The following is a 21,678-nucleotide window of genomic DNA, read 5'->3' on the forward strand; positions in this document are numbered from 1 at the left end:
AATGTAATGCTTCAAATCCAAAAACACAGGATATCTTTCCATTTCTTTGTATAATTTTCAGATTCTTTATTCAGTGTCTTATAGTTTTCAGTGATTCAGTCTTTCACTACTTTTGTTAAGTTTGTTTGTTTAGGTTTTCTGCCCACTTTTTTCATTGGGTTGTTTGTTTTGTTGGTATTGAGATGCATTAGTTGCTTCTATACTTGGAGGATTATGCCATTGTCAGGGCAGCGATGGAGATTCAGAGCTAGAGAACAGATTTGTGGACACAGTAGGGGAAGGAGAGGATGGGATGAATTGAGAGAGTAGCATTGAAACATATACATTACTATATGTAAAATAGATAGCCGGTAGGAATTTGCTGTATGATACAGGGAGCTCAAACCAGTGCTCTGTGACAACTTAGAGGGGTGGGATGGATTGGGAGGTGGGAGGGAGGTTCAAGAAAAAAGGGAATATATATATGATGGTTGATTCACGCTGTTGTAAGACAGAAACCAACACAGTATTGTAAAGCAATTATCTTCCATCAAAAAGAAATAAATTATTAAAAATAGCTATGTATTATATAAATGTTTATATGAAATGCCTGTAATATTAAAACTCTTAGAAAGACTAGATTAGTAACTAGGATTGAGAGGAGAGGAAAATGGGAAGAGGCTGATAATTCATGTGGAATTTCACTTTGGGGTAATACAAATGATCTAAATTTCAATAGTAGGTATGCAGAATTGAAAGAAACACGTGTACCCCAATGTTCATCGCAGCACTGTTTACAATAGCCAGGACATGGAAGCAAACTAGATGTCCATCAGCAGGAGAATGGGTAAGAAAACTGTGGTACATATACACAATAGAATATGAATGCATTTGAATCAGTTCTAATGAGGTGGATGAAACTGGAGCCTATTTTACAGAGTGAAGTATGTGGGAAAGAAAAACATCTATACATATACAAACACATATATATGAAATTTAGAAAGATGGTAATGATGACCCTATATGCAAGACAGCAAAATAGACATAGATGTATAGAACAGCCTTTTGGACTCTGAGAGAAGGCAAGGATGGGATAATTTGAGAGAATAGCATTAAAACATGTATATTATCATATGTGAAACAGATTGCCAATCCAGGTTCGATGCATGAGACAAGGTGCTCAAGGCTGGTGCACTGGGATGACCCTGAGGGATAGGATGGGGAGGGAGGTGGGAGGGGGGTTCAGGATGGGGAACACATGTACACCCATGATTGATTCATGTCGATGTATGGCAAAAACCGCTACAATATTGTAAAGTAATTAGCCTCTAATTAAAATAAATAAATTAATTAAAAAATAAGCTAATAGTACGTATGGCTGCACATATCTGTGAATGTGCAAAAACCATTGAATTGTACACTGTAAAGGCTGAATTTTATGTGATGATAATTATATCTCAATAAAATGTTGACTTAAAGATTAGAAAAAGAGAATTCTCATATACATGAAAATTAAACAGCACACAACTGAACAACCAGTGGATCAACGAATAAGTCAGGGCAGCAAAGGAGACACAGACGTAAGAACAGAGTTTTGGACTCAGTGGAAGATAGAGAAGGTGGGATGATTTGAGAGAATAGCATTGAAACATACACATTGCCATATGTAAAATAGACAACCAGTGCAATTTTCATGTATGAAGCAAGGCACCCAGAGCTAGTACTCTGTGACAACCTGGAGGCATAGGGTGTGGTGGGAGGTGGGAGGACGGTTCAGGATGGAAATGACATGTGTATACCTGTGACTGACTCATACTGATGTATGGCAAAAACCATCACAATATTATAAATAATTGCCCTCCATTAAATTATTTTTAAGGGAAATGAAAAATATATTGAAACATGAAAATGGAATCAAAACACACCATAAGTTATGGGATGCTGCAAAAGCATTTCTAAGAGAGAAGTTCATGATGATAAATGCCTATATGAAGAAAAAAGAAACATCTCAAAAAAACAGCTTTACTTTACACATTAATGAACTAAAAACAAGAAGAAAACCCAAAGTTAACAGAATGAAGGAATTAACAAAGTTCAGATGGGAAATAAATGAAATCATCAACAGAAAACAATAGAAAAGATTGACGAAACTGTATTGTTTTTTTTGAAAACACAAATAAAATGCAGAAATGTTTTACTAGACTAGTAAGAAAAAAGAGATAAATCTCAAATAAATAAAAAATGAAAGAGAGACTATTACAGCTAATTCCACAGAAATACAAAGAACTTTAAGAACCTACTATGAACAATACACAGAAATTGCATAACTGAGAAGAAATGGATAAATTCCTATAAATAACCTAACAAGACTGAATCTTGAAGTAATATACAATATGAACAGACTAATAGTAAGTAAATATATAATTTATTAATCAAAAAGTTAGGAAACAAGAAAAGCCCAAGACCATATGGTTTTACTGGTGGATTCTACCAAACATTTAAGAAGTAACCCCAATCCTTTTGAACTCTGAGAAACTGAAGAAGTACAACACTTTTAAAATAACTTTATGAGGTGAGCACTACCCAGGTACCAAATTCCAATGAAGATACTAAAAGAAAGTAAAACTATTGATCAATATCTTTGATGACATATACATGCAAAATTATCAACAAAATACAAGCAAACCTAATTCAACAGAGCATTAAAAGGGTCATACACCATCATCAAGTGAGACTAATAAATGGAGTGCAAGGGTGATTCAACATACTCAAATCAGTAAATGTGATACACCACATTAATTCAATGAATGAATGAATGATACAAATCTCATGATCATCTGTTAGATGAAGAAAAAACATTTCATGAAATTCAAAACCCTTTTATGGTAAACAAAGAAAACCAAAAAACCCTTGACCAATTAGGCATAGAACGAACTTACTTTAACAAAACAAAAACTATGTATAACAGGCCAAAAGCTCACCTCATAGTCAATGGTGAAACGTTGAAAGCTTTTCCTCTAAGATTGGGGAAAAGAAAAGGGTACCTGCACACATGAATCCTATTCAACGTAGTACTGAATGTCCTAGCCAGAGCATCAGGCAAGCTAAAAAATTAAAAGCATTCAAATTGGAAAGGGAGAAATAAAATTGTTTGCAGAATATATGATCTTATATAGAAAAACACTAAAGCCTCAACAACAACAACAACAAAAGAAGCACTGTTAGAACAAAAAATCAGTTCAATAAATTGCAGGATATAAAATCAATGTACAAGTACCAGTTATGTTTCTATACACTAACTATGAAGTATCTATCTGAAAAAGAAATCAGTGAAGCAATACTATTTACAATAGCATCAAAAATAATGAAATATTTAGAAATATATTTACCCATGGAAGTAGAGCACTATATTAAAAACTATAAGATATTGATGAAAGAAATTTAAGTAGACACACATAAATAGATAGATATCCTGTATCTGTGGATTGGAAGAATCAATATTTTAAATTTAATTTTCCATAAATTCCATATTATCCAAAGCCATCTATAGAGTCAGTACAATCTATAACAATATCCCAATGGCATTTTTACACAAATAGAAAAACAATCCTAATATGTTTATGAAACCACAAAAGACCCAGAATAGCTAAGGCAAACTTGAGGAAAAAGAACAGTGAAGTGAGGCATCATATTACCTGATTTCAAGCTATAGTAATCAAAACAGTACAGTATTGGGATAAAAATAGACACATAGACTGACAGACCAGAATTGAGAGTTCAGAAATAAATCCATAAATAATGGCCAACAAATACTTGACAAGGGAGTGAAGAATACTCAGTGAGGAAAGGATAATGGCTTCAATAAATGGTGTTGGGGAAAATAGATATTTACATGCAAAAAATATGAAACCAGGGGCCTATCTTACACCACTCACACAGAAAATTGAAATAGATTAGAGACAAAGACCTGAAGTTATAAAAATCCTAAAAAAAAAATAAGTAAAAAATTTCTTGACATCAGTCTTGGCAGTGATATATTGGATATGACACTGAAAGGTTAAGCAACAAAAGCATAAGTAAGCAAATAGAACTACAACAAACTTAAAAACTTCTGCACAGAAAAGTATTATCTACAAAATGAAAAAGCAACCTACAGAACAGGAGAAAGTATTTGCAAACCACCTCTCTGATGAGAGATTAATATTCAAAATATACAAGGAATTAAAATAACACAATAGCAAAATAACAATAAACAGATTTTTAAATGAGCAGGAAATGAATAGACATCTTCCCAAAGAAGACATACAAATGACAACAGGTACTTGAAAAGATGCACACCACCATTAATTATCAAGGAAATACAAATCAAGGTACTTCCCTGGTGGTCCATGTATTAAAATTCTGCTTTCAGTGCTGAGGGGAGTGTTCAATCCTTGGCCAGAGAAATAAGATCTTGCACGCTGCTTGGTGCAGCCAAAAAAAAAAAAAAAAGGAAATACAAATCAAAACCACATTGAGATACCACCTTACACCTGTTAGAATGATTGTCAAAAAGATAAGGGATAACAGATGCTGATGACAATACAGACAAAAAGAACACCAGTACACCATTAGTGTGGATGTAAATTGGTACAACCACTATACAGAGAATCCTCAAGAAATTAAAAATAGAATTACCATATGATCCAGCAACTCCACTTCTGGGTATATATACGAAGAAGATGAAATCACTGTCTCAAAGAAATATCTGCACACCCATGTTCATTGCAGCAACATTACATACAATAGCCAAGATATGGGAACAACTTAAGTGTCTATGGACAGATGTATGGATAAAGAAAATTCAATATATATATATGCATGTATGTAACATTTGTATATATAATTTTATACATAATTATTACAATTCCAATTCAGCAGTCATAAAAATGAAGGAAATCCTGCCGTTTATGACAACATGGATGGACCATGAAGATTTTAAGCTAAGCAAAATAAATCAGAGACAGACAAGCACTGTATGGTCTTACTTATATGTAGAATCTATAAAGGCTGAGCTGATAGAAACAGAGGATAGAGCATTGGTGTCCAGGGCCTAGAGGGTGAAGGAAATGGGGGAATGGTGTTCCAAGAGTATAACTTTTCAGACATTAAAGAAATAAGTTCTCAGGATCCAATATGTAGTATGGTAACTATAGTTAACAATAGTGTTACTAAAAAAGTAGATCTTCAATGTTCTCACCACAAAATAAAATAATGGCATGTTGAATTGTATTGGAAACATAAAGAATTTTTATTAAATTCAACAAATGTTTAATGCTTTTAAAGCTTTAACATCATGTCTTCTACAATTAATAAAGTTCTATTTTTAGAATGGAGGTTCAATCTGGGGAGTCAGAAAGATAAATAACACAATCTTAGCCTAGAAGGAACTTACAATAAATTTAGAATAAACAGAAATGTATGTATAAAAATAGATAAAAATTTAAAAATTAATGACTTAAAATTAGGCTCTAATTATTTCATTTATTACTCCATGCCTTCATTGCTGTGTTCTTCTCCCACTTGAATAACTTACCAAACTCATTAGCCAACTATACATTTGTCATTGTTGGTAAGTTTACACCATTTCTGGTTTTTTTTTTTTTTAATTAGAAGATAATTGCTTTACAATGCTGTGGTGGTCTCTGTGTACATCAATGCAAATCAGTCATATTCATATACATATTCCCTCTCTCTTGAGCCTCCCTCCCCCCAGTTCCACCCCTCTATGTTGTCACAGAGTGTGAGACTGGGCTCTGTGTGTTATATGCAGCTTCCTGCTAGTTTTCTATTTTATACATGATATTACTACTTTTGCAATTGTCCTAGCCTCTGCTTCCCCTGCTGTTTCCACAAGTCCATTCTCCACATCTGCATCTCCATTTCTTCTCTGCAAATAAGTTCATCAGTACTGTTTTTCTAGATTCCATATATATGTGTTAATATACAATATTTGTTTTCCTCTTTTCAACTTAACTCACTCTATATAACAGGCTCTAGGTTCATCCACCTCACTACAACTGACTCAAATCTGTTCCTTTTTATGACTGAATAATGTTCCACTGTATTGTACCACAACTTCTTTACCAATTTAATCTGTCAGTGGACATCTAAGTTGTTTCCATGTCCTAGCTATTGTAAATAGTGCTGCAGTGAAAATTGGGATACTTGTGTCTTTCTGAATTACTGTTTTCTCAGAGTGTATGCCCAGTAGTGGGATTGCTGGGTCACATGGTAGTTTAATTCCTAGTTTGTTAAAGAATCTTCTATACTGTTCTCCATAGTGGCTGTATCAATTTACATTCCTGCCAACAGTGCAATAAAGTTTCCTTTTCTCCACATCCTCTCCAGCATTTATTGCTTGTAGTGTTTTTTTTTTTTTTTAATGATGGTCATTCTGAATGATGTGAGATGGTACCTCAGTGTAGTTTTGATTTGCAGTTCTCTAGTAATGAGTGGTGTTGATCATCTTTTCATGTGTTTATTGTCCATCTGTATGTCTTTGGAGAAATGTCTGTGTAGGTCTTCTGCCCGTTTTTTAATTGGACTGTTTGTTTTTCTGATATTGAGCTGTATGGGCTGCTTATATATTTTGGAGATTGATCCTTTGTTAGTTGCTTCTCTTGTCTTTTTGGTTGTCTTTTTGTCTTCTTTATTGTTTCCTTTGCTGTGCAAAAGCTTTTAAATTTAAATTTTAAATTTAATTAGATTCCATTTATTTTTGTTTTTATTTCCATTACTCTAGGAGATGAGACAAAGATCTTGCTGTGTGTGCTATGTTCCTATAAGAGCTTTATAGTTTCTGGGCTTACATTTAAGTCTTTAATCTATTTTGAGTTTATTTTTGTGTATGGTGTTAGGGAGTATTCTAATTTCTTTCTTTTGTATGTAGCTGTCCAGTTTTCCCAGCACCACTTATTGAAGAGGCTGTCTTTTCTTCATTGTATATTCTTGCCTCCTTTGTGAAAGATAAGGTGTCCATAGGTGCATAGGTTTATCTCTTGGCGTTCTGTCTTGTTTCATTTCTTAAATAAGAAAATACTGTCACACTTAATGTATCCTCCAGAAGCTTCTTTTGTTTAATAGGGAAAATACATTAAGTCTATTATATACTTCCTATGATATACAAGAAGAAAAATGGGAATCATGATAATGACTTATGGATTTGGTAACATTTGGAAGACTTGTAAAATATAAATATTGATTCATTTACCACAGGGATACAATCAAGACAGAAACCATAAGTTTAAACCATGCAGAAAATTTTAAGTTATATAAAATGGATTTTACTCAAAATATAATGGAAACTTTTTGCTATGTGAGAAGTGGATTGTTGGGAACGAGAATGGAAGTAGTAGCCAGTGAAGAGATGGTTATATAAGTCCAGTTAACAGATGTCAGAGGCTGGGACTTGAGTGGTGATGGTAGAAATGAAGAGAATTGGGAACATTTATATTTATAACATCCAAATAGAGATTTTTAACTGATAATTGGACATCAAAGTCTGAAATTCAAGAGCAAGATCAGTGCTATAAATCTAAAATGGGACTTAATTAAATGAGATTATGTGAGATTCAAATGGATAAGGTATCGATACAAAGCACAGGTTGGAGAAAGATTGGTGTACAGGTTCATAGTGTCTCAGAGTCACTTAATATTGAGTTGGTTGTCAATATTTAAATGATCATCAGACATTACACAGAGTTCTAAATTTCAGATTTATCTTAGAAAACACAAATATTTGGCAACACTAGGTTTGCATTCCCACTGAAGTTTGAGTAGTGTCCATTCCTTTTAGATAAGGTATACATACTCTAGTTTTCCAAATCCCCATTCAGCTGCTTTCACTTCTTTACATTACCTGCCTGGTCCCTGTAGAAATTTAAATTTCCTGTCTAAGTCTAGGATAATAAAGGAGCTTCATTATGGGAAAAGTTATATCTGGTGGATGGAGAAGGTAGAAGATTCAAGAACGTAATGGAGAAGAAGAGGACAGAATAGGAGAAGAAAGCCTCATCACAGAAGACAATGGAGGAGAAAGTTGCAAGGAAGGGCATCAGTGATGGCAAATGCCTCCAAGAAGGATCAAGCAGAATGATGTCTGAGGAAATGTTTCCACTGGTGGTGATCAGAAAAACCATTTGAAAAAGCAATTTCAGAGTGTTTTTCAAAGCGAAAACAGTTTGAGAAAGCAAAGCAGCAGAGGGAGAAGTCACACTGAAATATAAAACCTGAGTTGAGGAAAGGGTAATAAGTATAGACTTCAACAGAAGCAATACTGTACATAAAATGCAGAGAGTGATTTGGACGATATCATTAGCGACTGGGAAAACCAGTTGTATCTATGTACTTAAAGTCACAGCTTACAGAAAAAGGTGAAAATATTCTGTATGTTGTGTTTATTTATTGAGTACATTGAGGACTTATGCTGTTTTAAGATGAGTTTAGTTCTCAACTCTAATAGGGCTTACTAGTTGTGTCTCCTTGGACATAATAACCCTCTCTTGAGTTTTTGTGAGTATGGAACTAGGTTAGGCCACAAATAAATGTTGGTATCTATCCCTTCCTTACATATAAAAAGTTTATTAAATTATTATGTTTTCAGTTCAGTCGCTCAGTCGTATCCGACTCTGCGACCACATGAATTGCAGCAGGCCAGTCCTCCCTGTGCATCACCAACTCCCAGAGTTTACTCAAACTCATGTCCATCGAGTTGGTGATGCCATCCAGCAATCTCATCCTCTGTCATCCCCTTCCCCTCCTGTCCCTACTCCCTCCCAGCATCAGGGTCGTTTACAATGAGTCAGTACTTCGAATGAGGTGGCCAAATTATTGGAGTTTCAGCTTTAGTATCAGTCCTTCCAATGAACATCCAGGATTGATTTCCTTAAGAATGGACTGGTTGGATCTCCTTGCAGTCCAAGGGACTCTCAAGAGTCTTCTCCAACACCACAGTTGAAAACCACAAATTCTTCGGCGCTCAGCTTTCTTTATAGTCCAACTCTCACATCCATACATGACTACTGGAAAAACCATAGCCTTGACTAGACGGACCTTTGTTGACAAAGTAATGTCTCTGCTTTTTAATATACTATCTAGGTTGGTCATAACTTTCCTTCCAAGGAGCAAGCGTCTTTTAATTTCATGGCTGTAATTTCATCACCATCTGCAGTGATTTTGGAGCCCCAAAAAATAAAGTCTGACACTGTTTCCACTGTCTCCCCATCTATTTCCCATGAAGTGATGGGACCAGATGCCATGATCTTAGTTTTCTGAATGTGGAGCTTTAAGCCAACTTTTTCACTCTCCTCTTTCACTTTCATCAAGATGCTTTTTAGTTCCTCTTCACTTTCTGCCATAAGGGTGGTGTCATCTGCATATCTGAGGTTATTAATATTTCTCCCAGCAATCTTGATTCCAACTTGTGCTTCTTCCAGCCCAGCGTTTCTCGTGATGTACTCTGCATAGAAGTTAAATAAGCATACTCCTTTTCCTATTTGGAACCAGTCTGTTGTTCCATTTTCCAGTTCTAACTGTTGCTTCCTAACCTGCATACAGATTTCTCAAGAGGCAGGTCAGGTGGTCTGGTATTCCCATCTCTTTCAGAATTTTCCACAGTTTATGGTGATCCACACAGTCAAAGGCTTTGGCATAGTCAATAAAGCAGAAATAGATGTTTTTCTGGAACTCTCTTGCTTTTTCGATGATCCAGTGGATGTTGGCAATTTGATCTCTGGTTCCTCTGCCTTTTCTAAAACCAGCTTGAACATCACGAAGTTCACAGTTCACATATTGCTGAAGCCTGGCTTGGAGAATTTTGAGTATTACTTTACTAGCATGTGAGATGAGTGCAATTGTACGGTAGTTTGAGCATTCTTTGGCATTGCCTTTCTTTGGGATTGGAGTGAAAACGGACCTTTTCCAGTCCTGTGGCCACTGCTGAATTTTCCAAATTTGCTGGCATATTGAGTGCAGTGCTCTCACAGCATCATCTTTCAGGATTTGAAATAGCTCAACTGAAATTCCACCACTTCCACTAGCTTTGTTTGTAGTGATGCTTTGTAAGGCCCACTTCATTTCACATTCCAGGATGTCTGGCTCTAGGTGAGTGATCACACCATTGTGATTAGCTGACTCGTGAAAATTTTTTTGTACAGTTCTTCTGTGTATTCTTGCCACCCCTTCTTAATATCTTCTGCTTCTGTTAGGTCCATACCATTTCTGTCCTTTATTGAGCCCATCTTTGCATGAAATGTTCCCTTGGTATCTCTAATTTTCACGAAGAGATCTCTAGTCTTTCCCATTTTGTTGTTTTCCTCTATTTCTTTGCATTGATAGCGGAGGAAGGCTTTCTTATCTTTCTTTGCTGTTCTTTGGAACTCTACATTCAAATGCTTATGTCTTTCCTTTTCTCCTTTGCTTTTTGCTTCTTTTCACAGCTATTTGTAAGGCCTCCTCAGACAGCCATTTTGCTTTTTTGCATTTCTTTTCAATGGGCTAGATCTTGATCCCTATCTTCTGCACAATGTCACGAACCTCCGTCCATAGTTCATCAGGCACTCTGTCTATCAGATCTAGTCCTTTAAATCTATTTCTCACTTCCACTGTATAATCATAAGGGATTTGGTTTAGGTCATACGTGAATGGTCTAGTGGTTTTCCCTACTTTCTTCAATGTTTTAGGACTTCAAAATTTATCATGAGATGATAAAAGGAAAGCCATTTACAGTTTGCTTTAATTTTCAATTTCAGTAATGAAAAGTCAGCAGCTCTTTAGAAAAATCTATATAGTTCAACACATTATTTTTTATTTTTCAAAATTATTTTGTGTCATAGAAAGCAATCTAAAGAGCATGATTCTGGATCTGGTCTGTCTGGGATCAAATTCCAGCTCTATTACTTGTTAGCTATGACATGAGGGGCAAATTATTTATTCTCTTCAGCTTTTTTATCTCTAAAATGAATAAAATAATAGAGCCTTCTTTATAGGGCTGTTGTAAGATTAAATTAGTTAATATATACAGCCTAATTAGAACAGTGTCTAATATTAATACATAGCACTCAAAAATATTGATTACTATTCCTTTGGGTAAATGTTTACATTATCATTTTTCTTATAGATTTCTACTTACTACTTGAAAATGCCCAAGTTCTTATTTTTTTTCTACTTTCAAACTTATATTTGCTCTAATGTGATGTGATTGATGACTTGTTACTTTACTTAAGCAGCAGAGCTGCAATTCTGATGAAATTCAACTGTACTCTTTAGCCTCTTGGTGTCAGTGCCTTGAACTAACCTGCATGAACCTGGAAAAGACTTGGTGGGGAAAAGGCACAAAGAGAATTAGTAAGGTAAACGAGTATGTTTACCTATGAAATCCCCCATTAATGGATCACAGTCTTATCATGGTGAAGGTGTCTGCATAACTCACTGAGGCTACGAGGCATGCCATGCAGGGCCAGTCAAGACAGACGGGTCATAGTGGAGAGTATGACAAAATGTGGTTCAAAACATGGTTCACTGGAGGAGGAAATGGAAAACTAATGCAGTATTCTTGCCATGAGAACCCCATGAACAGTATAAAAAGACAAAAATATATGACAGTGGAAGATGAGTCCTCCAGGTCAGAAGGTGTCCAATAAGCTACTGGGGAAAGTTGGAAGGCAGTTACTAACAGAGAAAGAATGAAGTGGCTGGGCCAAAACAGAAATGACACTCAGTTGTGGATGCATCTGGTGATGAAACTAAATTCCGATATTGTAAAGAATAATATTGCATAGGAACCTGGAATGTTAGGTCTATGAATCAAAGTAACTTGGACATGGTCAAGCAGGTGATGGCTAGTGAACATTACCGTCTAGTAATCAGTGAACTAAAATGGACACGAATAGATGAATTTAATTCAGATGATTATTATACCTACTAATCTGTGCAAGAAATCTTTCGAAGAAATGGAGTAGCCCTCATAGTCAATAAAAGAGTCTGAAATACAGTACTTGGGTGTAAGCTGAAAAACAACAAAATGATCTTGCTTCATTTCCAAGGCAAAACATTCAACATCACAGTAATCCAAAACATTCAACATCACAGTAATCCAAGTCTTTGTCCCAACCACTAATGCTGAATAAGATGAAGTTGAACAGTTCTATGAAGAGCTACAAGACCTTCTTGAACTAACACGAAAAAAAGATGTCCTTTTCATCATACAGGATTGGAATGCAAAAGTAGAAGGAACTCAAGAAATATCTAGAGTAATAGGCAAGTTTGACCTTGGAGTACAAAATGAAGCAGGGCAAAGGCTAACAGAGTTTAGTCAGGAAAACACACTGGTCATGGCAAGCTGCCTATCCCAACAACAAAAGAGACAACTCAGCACATGGACATCAACAAATGTTCAATACTGAAATCATATTGGTTATATTTTTTGCAGCTGAAGATGGAGAAGCTCTCTACAGTTAGCTTTAAAAAAAAAAAAAAAGACCTGGAGCTGACTGTGGCTCAGATCATGAGCCCCTTACTGCAAAATTCAGGCTTAAATCAAAGAAAGTAGGGAAAACCACTAGGCCATTCAAGTATGACCTAAATAAAATTCCTTATGATTATATAGTAGAGATGATTAATAAATTCAAGGGATTAGATCTGATAAAGAGAGTGCCTGAAGAACTATGGTTGGTGGTTCGTAACATTTTACAGAAGGCAGTGACCAAAATCATCCCCAAAGCAGAAGAAATGCAAGAAAGCAAAATGATTATCTAAGGAGGCCTTACAAATAGCTGAGAAAAGAAGAGAAGCAAAAAACAAAGGAGTAAGGGAAAGATACATCCAACTGAATGCATGGCTCCAGAGAATAGCAAGGGGAGATAAGAAAGCTTTCTTAAATGAACAATGCAAAGAAATAGAGGAAAACCATAGAATGGGAAAGGCTAGAAATCTCTGCAAGAAAATTGGAAAAATCAAGGGAAAATTCCATGCAAGGATGGGCACGATAAAGGACAAAAATGGTATGGACCTAACAGAAGCAGAAGAGATTAAGAAGAGGTGGCAAGAATACACAGAAAAACTATACAAAATAAGTGTTAATGACCTTGATAACCATGATGTTTATCTCACCGAGAGCCAGACATCCTGGAGTATGAAGTCAAGTTGGCCTTATGAAGCATTACTATGAAAAAAGCTAGTGGAGGTGATGGAATTTCAGCTGAGCTATTTCAAATCCTAAAAGATGATGTTGCTAAAGTGCTGTATTCAGTGTGTCAGGACATTTGAAAAACTCCACAGTGGCCACAGGACTGGAAAAGGTCAGTTTTCATTCCAGTCCCAAAGAAAGGCAATGCCAAAGAATATCCAAGCTACCATACAATTGCATTCATTTCACATATTAGCAAAGTGATGCTCAAAATCCTTAAAGATAGGCTTCAGTAGTACATGAAGCAAGAACTTCCAGAGGTACAAGCTGGCTTTAGAAAATGCAGAGAAACCTGAGATCAAATTGCCAGTATTAGTTGGATCATAAAAAAAGCAAGGGAATTCCAGAAAAAACATCTACTTCTGCTTCATTGACTACATTAAAGCCTTTGACTATGTGAATCACAACAAACTGGAAAATTCTTAAACAGTTGGGAATACCAGACAACCTTACCTATCTCCTGAGAAAGCTGTATGCAGGTCAAGAAGCAAGTTAGAACTGGACATGGAACAATGAACTGGTTCAGAATTGGGAAAGGAGGATGTCAAGGCTGTATATTGTCACTCAACTTATTTAATTTATATGCAGAGTACTTCATGTGAAATGGTGGGCTAGATAAATCACAAGATGGAATCAAGGTTGCTGGGATAAATATCAACAACCTCAAATATGCAGATGATATTACTCCAATGACAGAAGGTGAAGAGGAACTAAAGAGCCTCTTGATGAGGGTGAAAGAGGACAGTGAAAAAGCTGGCTTAAAACTGGATATTCAAAAAACTAAGATCATGGCATCCAGTCCATCACTTAATGGCAAATAGAAGGGGGAAAAGTGAAAACAGTGACAGACTTAATTTCCTTGGGTTCCAAAATCACTGCAGACAGTGACTGCAGCCATTAAATTAAAAGACACTTGCTCCTTGGAAGAAAAGCTATAACAAACCTAAACAGTATATTAAAAAGCAAATGCATCACTTTGCTAACAAAGGTCTCTATATTCAAAGCTATGTTTTTTCTGGTAGTCATGTACACATGTGAAAGGTGGACCATAAAGAAGGCTGAGTGCTGGAGAATTGATGACTCTGAATTGTGCTGCTGGAGGAAACTCTCGAGAATCCCTTGGACTGCAAGGAGATCAAACCCAGTCAATCCTAAAGGAAATCAACCCTGAATATTCATTGGAAGCACTGATGTTGAAGCTGAATCTCCAATACTTTGGCCACCTGATGCAGAGTCGACTCATTGGGAAAGAGTCGACTGGGAAAGATTGGAGGCAGAAAGAGAAAGGGGCAGCAGAGAATGAGATAGTTAGATAGCATCATCCACTCAATGGACATGGATTTGGGCAAACTCCATGAAATAGTGAATAACGGGGAAGCCTGGCATGCTGCAGTCCATGGGGTTGCAAAGAATCAGACACAACTTAGGGACTGAACAACAGCTTACAAAATTCAGATCTTAAGAAGGATAGAATAGGAAGACAATAACACTTTATGAGATAAAATTTCCAAAGTTCACTCTTACGTGCTTCTATGGCATTGGCCTAATCATCCAATTCCTGGTTTTTGTCTAGAAAGACTGATTTAACACCTTCTGACTTTTTAGATGAAAGTCAGAACACAGGTTAGGACCGTGGATATGGTGAGATGCCCATTTCATGGGCAAAAATAATGTTCTTCATTTTCCTTTTAAGATTTGCCCCCTCCCAACTTTCCCTTTAGGGGTCAGACAGAACTGTTTTCCTGGTCTCCAAGGAATAAATATATTAGGGTAATCTTTGATTTTTTTTTGGTAATGCCAAAATGTAAATGTAATTCTTGCTCTCATTCTATCCTCCACTACCCCAGTTTCTCATTTGTGATCAAATCACATTCCTCTTGGCCTCTAGGTCTTACAAAAAATGGGTAAGAATGAAAAGCTTGTTTTTATGATCACTCCTATGCTTTGAACTTTCTTTTTCATATTGTATTTCCTGTAGATAAGCATTTCATACATACCCACATACCAAAATTTCATAAATAAACTTTATTTTCTTGAAGGAAATTTCAAAAATGTGAACTCATTATAAATGGAGATTTGCATGAATGGTCAGGTTATTCAAAAGAGCTTCAAGTTTAAAATATTCAGCTTTTTCACAACGGGTTTGCCGCCAGGACACAGGTGTCGTGAAAACCACCGTTAAACCTAAGCCAAAATGGGAAAGGAGAAGACCCACATCAACATCATTGTCATTGGGCACGTAGATTCAGGGAAGTCTACCACGACTGGCCATCTGATCTACAAATGTGGCAGGATCGACAAGAGAACAATTGAAAAGTTCGAGAAGGAGGCTGCCGAGATGGGAAAGGGCTCCTTCAAATATGCCTGGGTCTTGGACAAACTGAAAACTGAACGTGAGCGTGGTATTACCATTGATATCTCCCTGTGGAAATTTGAGACCAGCAAGTACTATGTTACCATCATTGATGCCCCAGGACACAGAGACTTCATCAAAAACATGATTACAGGCACATCCCAGGCTGACTGTGCTGTCCTGATTGTTGCTGCTGGTGTTGGTGAATTTGAAGCCGGTATCTCCAAGAACGGGCAGACCTGTGAGCATGCCCTTCTGGCTTACACCCTGGGTGTGAAACAACTAATTGTTGGCGTTAACAAAATGGATTCTACTGAGCCACCCTATAGCCAGAAGAGATACGAGGAAATTGTTAAGGAGGTCAGCACCTACATTAAGAAAATTGGCTACAACCCTGACACAGTAGCATTTGTGCCAATTTCTGGCTGGAATGGTGACAACATGCTGGAGCCAAGTGCTAATATGCCATGGTTCAAGGGATGGAAAGTCACCCATAAGGACGGCAATGCCAGTGGAACCACCCTGCTTGAAGCTCTGGATTGCATCCTGCCACCAACTCGCCCAACTGACAAACCCTTGTGTTTGCCTCTCCAGGATGTCTGTAAAATTGGTGGTATTGGTACTGTCCCTGTGGGTCGTGTGGAGACTGGTGTTCTCAAACCTGGCATGGTGGTCACCTTTGCTCCAGTCAATGTAACAACTGAGGTGAAGTCTGTAGAAATGCACCATGAAGCACTGAGTGAAGCCCTTCCTGGGGACAATGTGGGCTTCAATGTCAAGAACGTGTCTGTCAAAGATGTCCGTCGTGGCAATGTGGCTGGTGACAGCAAAAATGATCCACCCATGGAAGCTGCTGGCTTCACAGCTCAGGTGATTGTTTTGAACCATCCAGGCCAAGTCAGTGCTGGATATGCACCTGTGCTGGACTGTCACACAGCTCACATTGCTTGCAAGTTTGCTGAGCTGAAGAAGATTGATTGTCGTTCTGGGAAAAAGCTGGAAGATGGCCCTAAATTCTTGAAATCTGGTGACGCTGCCATCGTTGATATGGTTCCTGGCAAGCCTATGTGTGTCGAGAGCTTTTCTGATTATCCTCCCCTGGGCTGTTTTGCTGTGCGTGACATGAGACAGACAGTCGCTGTGGGTGTCATCAAAGCAGTGGACAAGAAGGCAGCTGGAGCTGGCAAGGTCACCAAGTCTGCCCAGAAAGCTCAGAAGGCTAAATGAATATTATCCCCAATACCTGCCACCACAGTCTTAATCAGTGGTGGAAGAATGGTCTCAGAACTTTTTGTCTCAATTGACCATTTAAGTTTAATAGTAAAAGACTGGTTAATGATAACAATGCATCGTAAAACCTTCAGAAGGAAAGGAGAATGTTTTTGTGGACCATATGTTTTGTGTGTGGCAGTTTAAGTTATTAGTTTTTAAAATCAGTACTTTTTAATGAAAACAACTTGACCAAAAATCTGTCACAGAATTTGAGACCCATTAAAAAAGTTTAATGAGAAAAAAAAAATTCAATTATTCTCCAGAAATCAGTGGCGATTCAAATTTCAGAATGCATTCAGAAGTCTCAGTAACTTCTTATTGGCCACTCATGACATCAACCTTTGGTTTCTTTATATTTTTGTGAGGTATCTTCTCCCATCCAAGGAAGTGAAATCTGCCATTTTCTGATATCTATGTTTTTCTTTGGTTTCTAATTTGCAAGGTCTTTCTTCTGTACTACTCTGCCCCTTCAGATGATTGCTCTGAGGATAGTCAAATTCAGAACTCTCCCCATAACCCCACCTTTAGTGACAGTTTAGCAGCAAGAAAGTAACACTGCAACCCCACTGTCACATTACAAAATCTACAATTTCACAAACCCTAGAGACTTTCACTAATCTTTTTAAATGCTGAGGATTCCATGAAAAATTGTATCTTATTATTGTTATCCTTTAAAATGTTTACTGCTAAGCACAAGGTTCAACAGATATTTTTGTTTTACCTGTAACCTGGGCAAGAAGCCAGTTTGGAGTGAAGACTCAAGCTTCTCTGTTGTGCAAAACACTAAAGCATGAACTGATTTTACATTTTGGGTTCTCTTCAAGTCAAATGGCTGCATACAAACTGGCTTCCTTGGTCCCATAACCCAAAGGTCATCTTGACTCAAGTGTGAGTGAAGAGGGGTGAGAAAGAGAGCCCACATGAGGATTTTTAACACCTTTACTCAGATGAAATCCAAAATATGATGAATCTGGAGTCCTATTTTTATTATAATGGATTTCCTTCACCCTGCCTTTACCTTGGCCCCTTGCCACCAAGGCTGACATGGATGCTTATTTTTTAAAACTCACATTAGCTTTTTTAAAACACTTGTTACTTCAGTGTTGTCATCTTCGTGTGAGTGCTGCCTGCAGGCAGAGCTATTTTGATATTTACAGTAACTCCAGCACCCTGTGTAGCATCTGACATGTGCACTAGATATTTTATTAAACAAGTATTTATCATCAGGATTGATGAAGGAGAAGTCAGCAGCAGGGATATGGAAGCTTGGGACTTCTCCCCAGACCTGTTACATTCAATGCTATTAGCTTGTAGTTCCTTAATGATAGCGTTTCTTTGCTCTCCATTCAGTCTCCCGGCTTGTCTCCTGCCCTTGGGCTGCACCTCCTGGAACTCTTCCTTTTCTTTCTCCTTACATGTCAGAAACATCTGTATTACAGTCCAGGGCTGTAATCTAAAGGCATGATTTACATTGAGTAATCACCTTCCAAGATGTTTTGCGTATATAATTTTTGACAGGAGACCTGAGTTTCTTACTGATAATTATCATTAATCAAATGGATATAAACTTGTATCTATGATGTGTGACAAAGAAAAAACATGATGATATTATCCCTAACGATTATACAGTGGAAGTGAGAAATAGATTTAAGGGACTAGATCGCATAGACAGACTGCCTGATGAACTATGGATGGAGGTTCATGACATTGTACAGGAGACAGGGAGCAAGACCATCCCCAAGAAAAAGAAATGCAAAAAAGCAAAATGGCTGTCTGAGGAAGACATACAAATAGCTATGAAAAGAAGAGAAGCCAAAAGCAAAAGAGAAAAGGAAGGAAATACCCATTTGAATGCAGAGTTCCAAAGAAGAGCAAGAAGAGATAAGAAAGCCTTCCTCAGTGATCAGTGCAAAGAAATAAAGGAAAACAATAGAACGGGAGAGACTAGAGATTTCTTCAAGAAAATTAGAGCTACCAAGGGAATATTTCATGCAAAGATGGGCTCAATAAAGGACAGAAATGGTATGGACCTAAAGAAGCAGAAGATATTAAGAAGAGGTGGCAAGAATACACAGAACTGTACAAAAAAGATCTTCATGACCCGGATAATCACGATGCTGTGATCACTCATCTAGAGCCAGACATCCTGGAATGTGAAGTCAAGTGGGCCTTACAAGGCATCACTACAAACAAAGCTAGCGGAAGTGATGGAATTCCAGTTGAGCTATTTCAAATCCTGAAAGAAGATGCTGTGAAAGTGCTGCACTCAATATGCTGCAAATTTGGAAAGCTCAGCAGTGGCCCCAGGAGTGGGAAAGGTAAGTTTTCATTATAGTCCTTAAGAAAGGCAATGCCAAAGAATGCTCAAAGTACTGCACAATTTCACTCATCTCACACACTAGCAAAGTAATGCTCAAAATTCTCCAAGCCAGGCTTCAGCAATACCTGAACCGTGAAAATCCAGGTGTTCAAGCTAGTTTTAGAAAAGGCAGAGGAACCAGAGGTCAAATTGCCAACATCCGCTGGATCATGGAAAAAGCAAAAGAGTTCCAAGAAAACATCTATTTCTGCTTTATTGAGTATGCCAAAGCCTTTGACTGTGTGGATCACAATAAACTGTGGAAAATTTTGCAAGAGATGGGAATACCAGACCACCTGACCTGCCTCTTGAGAAATCTGTATGCAGGTCAGGAAGCAACAGTTAGAACTGGACATGGAACTTATATGCAGAGTACATCAAGAGAAACCCTGGGCTGGAAGAAGCACAAGCTAGAATCAAGATTTCTGGGACAAATATCAATACTTCACATATGCAGATGACACCACCCTTATGGCAGAAAGTGAAGAACTAAAGAGCCTCTTGATGAAAGTGAAAGAGGAGAATGAAAAACTTGGCTGAGGGCTCAACATTCAGAAAACAAAGATCATGGCATCCAGCCCCATCATTTCATGGCAAATAGATAGAGAAACAGTGCAAACAGTGACATACTTTATTTTTTTGGACTCCTAAATCACTGCAGATGGTGATTGCAGCCATGAAATAAAAACGTGCTTACTCTTTGGAAGAAAAGTTATGACCAACCTAGACAGCATATTATAAAGCAGAGGCATTACTTTGCCAACAAAGTTTTGTCAGGTCAAGGCTATGGTTTTTCCAGTAGTCGTGTATGGATGTGAGAGTTGGACTATAAAGAACGCTGAGCACTGGTGAATTAATGCTTTTGAACTGTGGTGTTGGAGAAGACTCTTGAGAGTCCCTTGGACTGCAAGGAGATCCAAGCAGTCCATCCTAAAGCAAATAGTCCTGAATGTTCATTGGACGGACTGATGTTGAAGCTGAAACTCCAATACTTTGGCCACCTGATGCAAAGAGCTGAGTCATTTGGGAAGACCCTGATGCTGGGAAAGATTGAAGGCAGGAGGAGAAGGGGATAACAGAGGAAGAGATGGTTGGATGGCATTACTGACTCAATGGACATGAGTTTGAGTAAACTCCGTTAGTTGGTGATGGACAGGAGGGCCTGGTGTGCTGCAGTCCATGGGGTCGCAAAGAGTCAGACATGACTGAGAGACTGAACTGAACTGGTTAAATTCTATAATGGATGATTTGACCTCTTCAGGAGATCAAAGAAAGCATGACTAAAAATGATTAGTATACTAGGCAGAAACAGGAGCAATTAGCACTCCAGAAAGAATATCATAGGTAAAGACTAAATGGAGCAGGAGAGAGCATGACCAAAATATGAAACTGAAAGAAATCTAGTATGGCTACTGTTGAGAGTAGTAGTATGGACTGCTTGCATCTCCTTTCTGTTCAAGGGACTCTCAAGAGTCGTCTCCAACACCACAGTTCAAAAGCATCAATTCATCAGTGCTCAGCTTTCTTTATAGTCCAACTCTCACATCCATACATGACTACTGGAAAAACCATAGCCTTTTCTTTTAACAGTAAAGATGAAACCCATTGAAAAGTTTTGGGTAAGGAAGGGACATGGTCTTATTTCCACTTTAATTACATTACTCTTGCTGCTTCTAGATAACACAGCTGTAGGGGTTTGTTTTATTGTTAAGTCGCTTAGTCCTCCTGTCCGACTCTTTGTGACCCCGTGGACTGCAGCATACTAGGCTTCCCTGTCCTTCACTATCTCTCAGAGCTTATTCAAACTCATGTCCATTGAGTGAGTGATTCCATCCAACCATCTCGTCCTCTGTCGTCTCCTTCTCCTCTTGCTTTCAATCTTTTCCAGCATCAGGGTCTTTTCTAATGAGTAGGCTGTTCACATCAAGTGGCCAAAGTATTGGAACTTCAGCTTCAGCATTAGTTATTAGTCATGAGCCATGTAGTTTTGACTTGGCATCCTCCCTCTTGCCCACCTAGTGGAAGAGATTGGGAAATGAGTTAACAGTTAGAAGAGCCCATCACTGCTGAGCTTCATTCATGACCTTTTGCCTCATGACAGCCACCGAGAAAAGACCTCCTATGCCTGAAAATATGAATCTGTGGACTTACAACAAAGAACTACTGGGCAGTGAAATGATTTTCAGAGTCTTCTCTAAGAACAGTAGTTGCTAACATTGATTGACCACTTACCATGACAAACATTGTGCTGAGCACTTTCTAGTATTGTCTCATCTAGTTCTCACAGTAATTTTACAAGTTGGGAACTGTCATCATTCCCATTTTACAAAACAGGAAACCTAAGCACAGGGAGATTAAATGATTTACCCAAGGCCACAATGCAAGTAAGTAGAAACAACATTCTAGTGCAGGCAATCTTGATTCAGAATCCACATTCTGAAGTATACTGCCTCTTGCCTATCAGTGGAAGGTTTTAGGCAAAATCAAACA

General features: G+C 37.6%; 1 protein-coding gene across 1 annotated transcript in view; it reads left to right on the forward strand.

The window, feature by feature from the left end:
* Positions 1–16,801, forward strand: part of LOC128070298 (elongation factor 1-alpha 1-like) — a 427,922-nt gene extending 411,121 nt beyond the window's left edge. Inside the window, exon 2 of the mRNA XM_052663604.1 lies at positions 15,365–16,801. Coding sequence (XP_052519564.1) covers positions 15,399–16,784 — 1,386 coding nt within the window. The 5' untranslated portion in view covers positions 15,365–15,398 and the 3' untranslated portion in view covers positions 16,785–16,801. The remainder of the gene's footprint in view (positions 1–15,364) is intronic.
* The last annotated feature ends 4,877 nt before the right edge of the window (positions 16,802–21,678 follow it).

Source organism: Budorcas taxicolor, chromosome X, assembly GCF_023091745.1.
Source record: "Budorcas taxicolor isolate Tak-1 chromosome X, Takin1.1, whole genome shotgun sequence".
Taxonomy (NCBI): Eukaryota; Metazoa; Chordata; class Mammalia; order Artiodactyla; family Bovidae; genus Budorcas; species Budorcas taxicolor.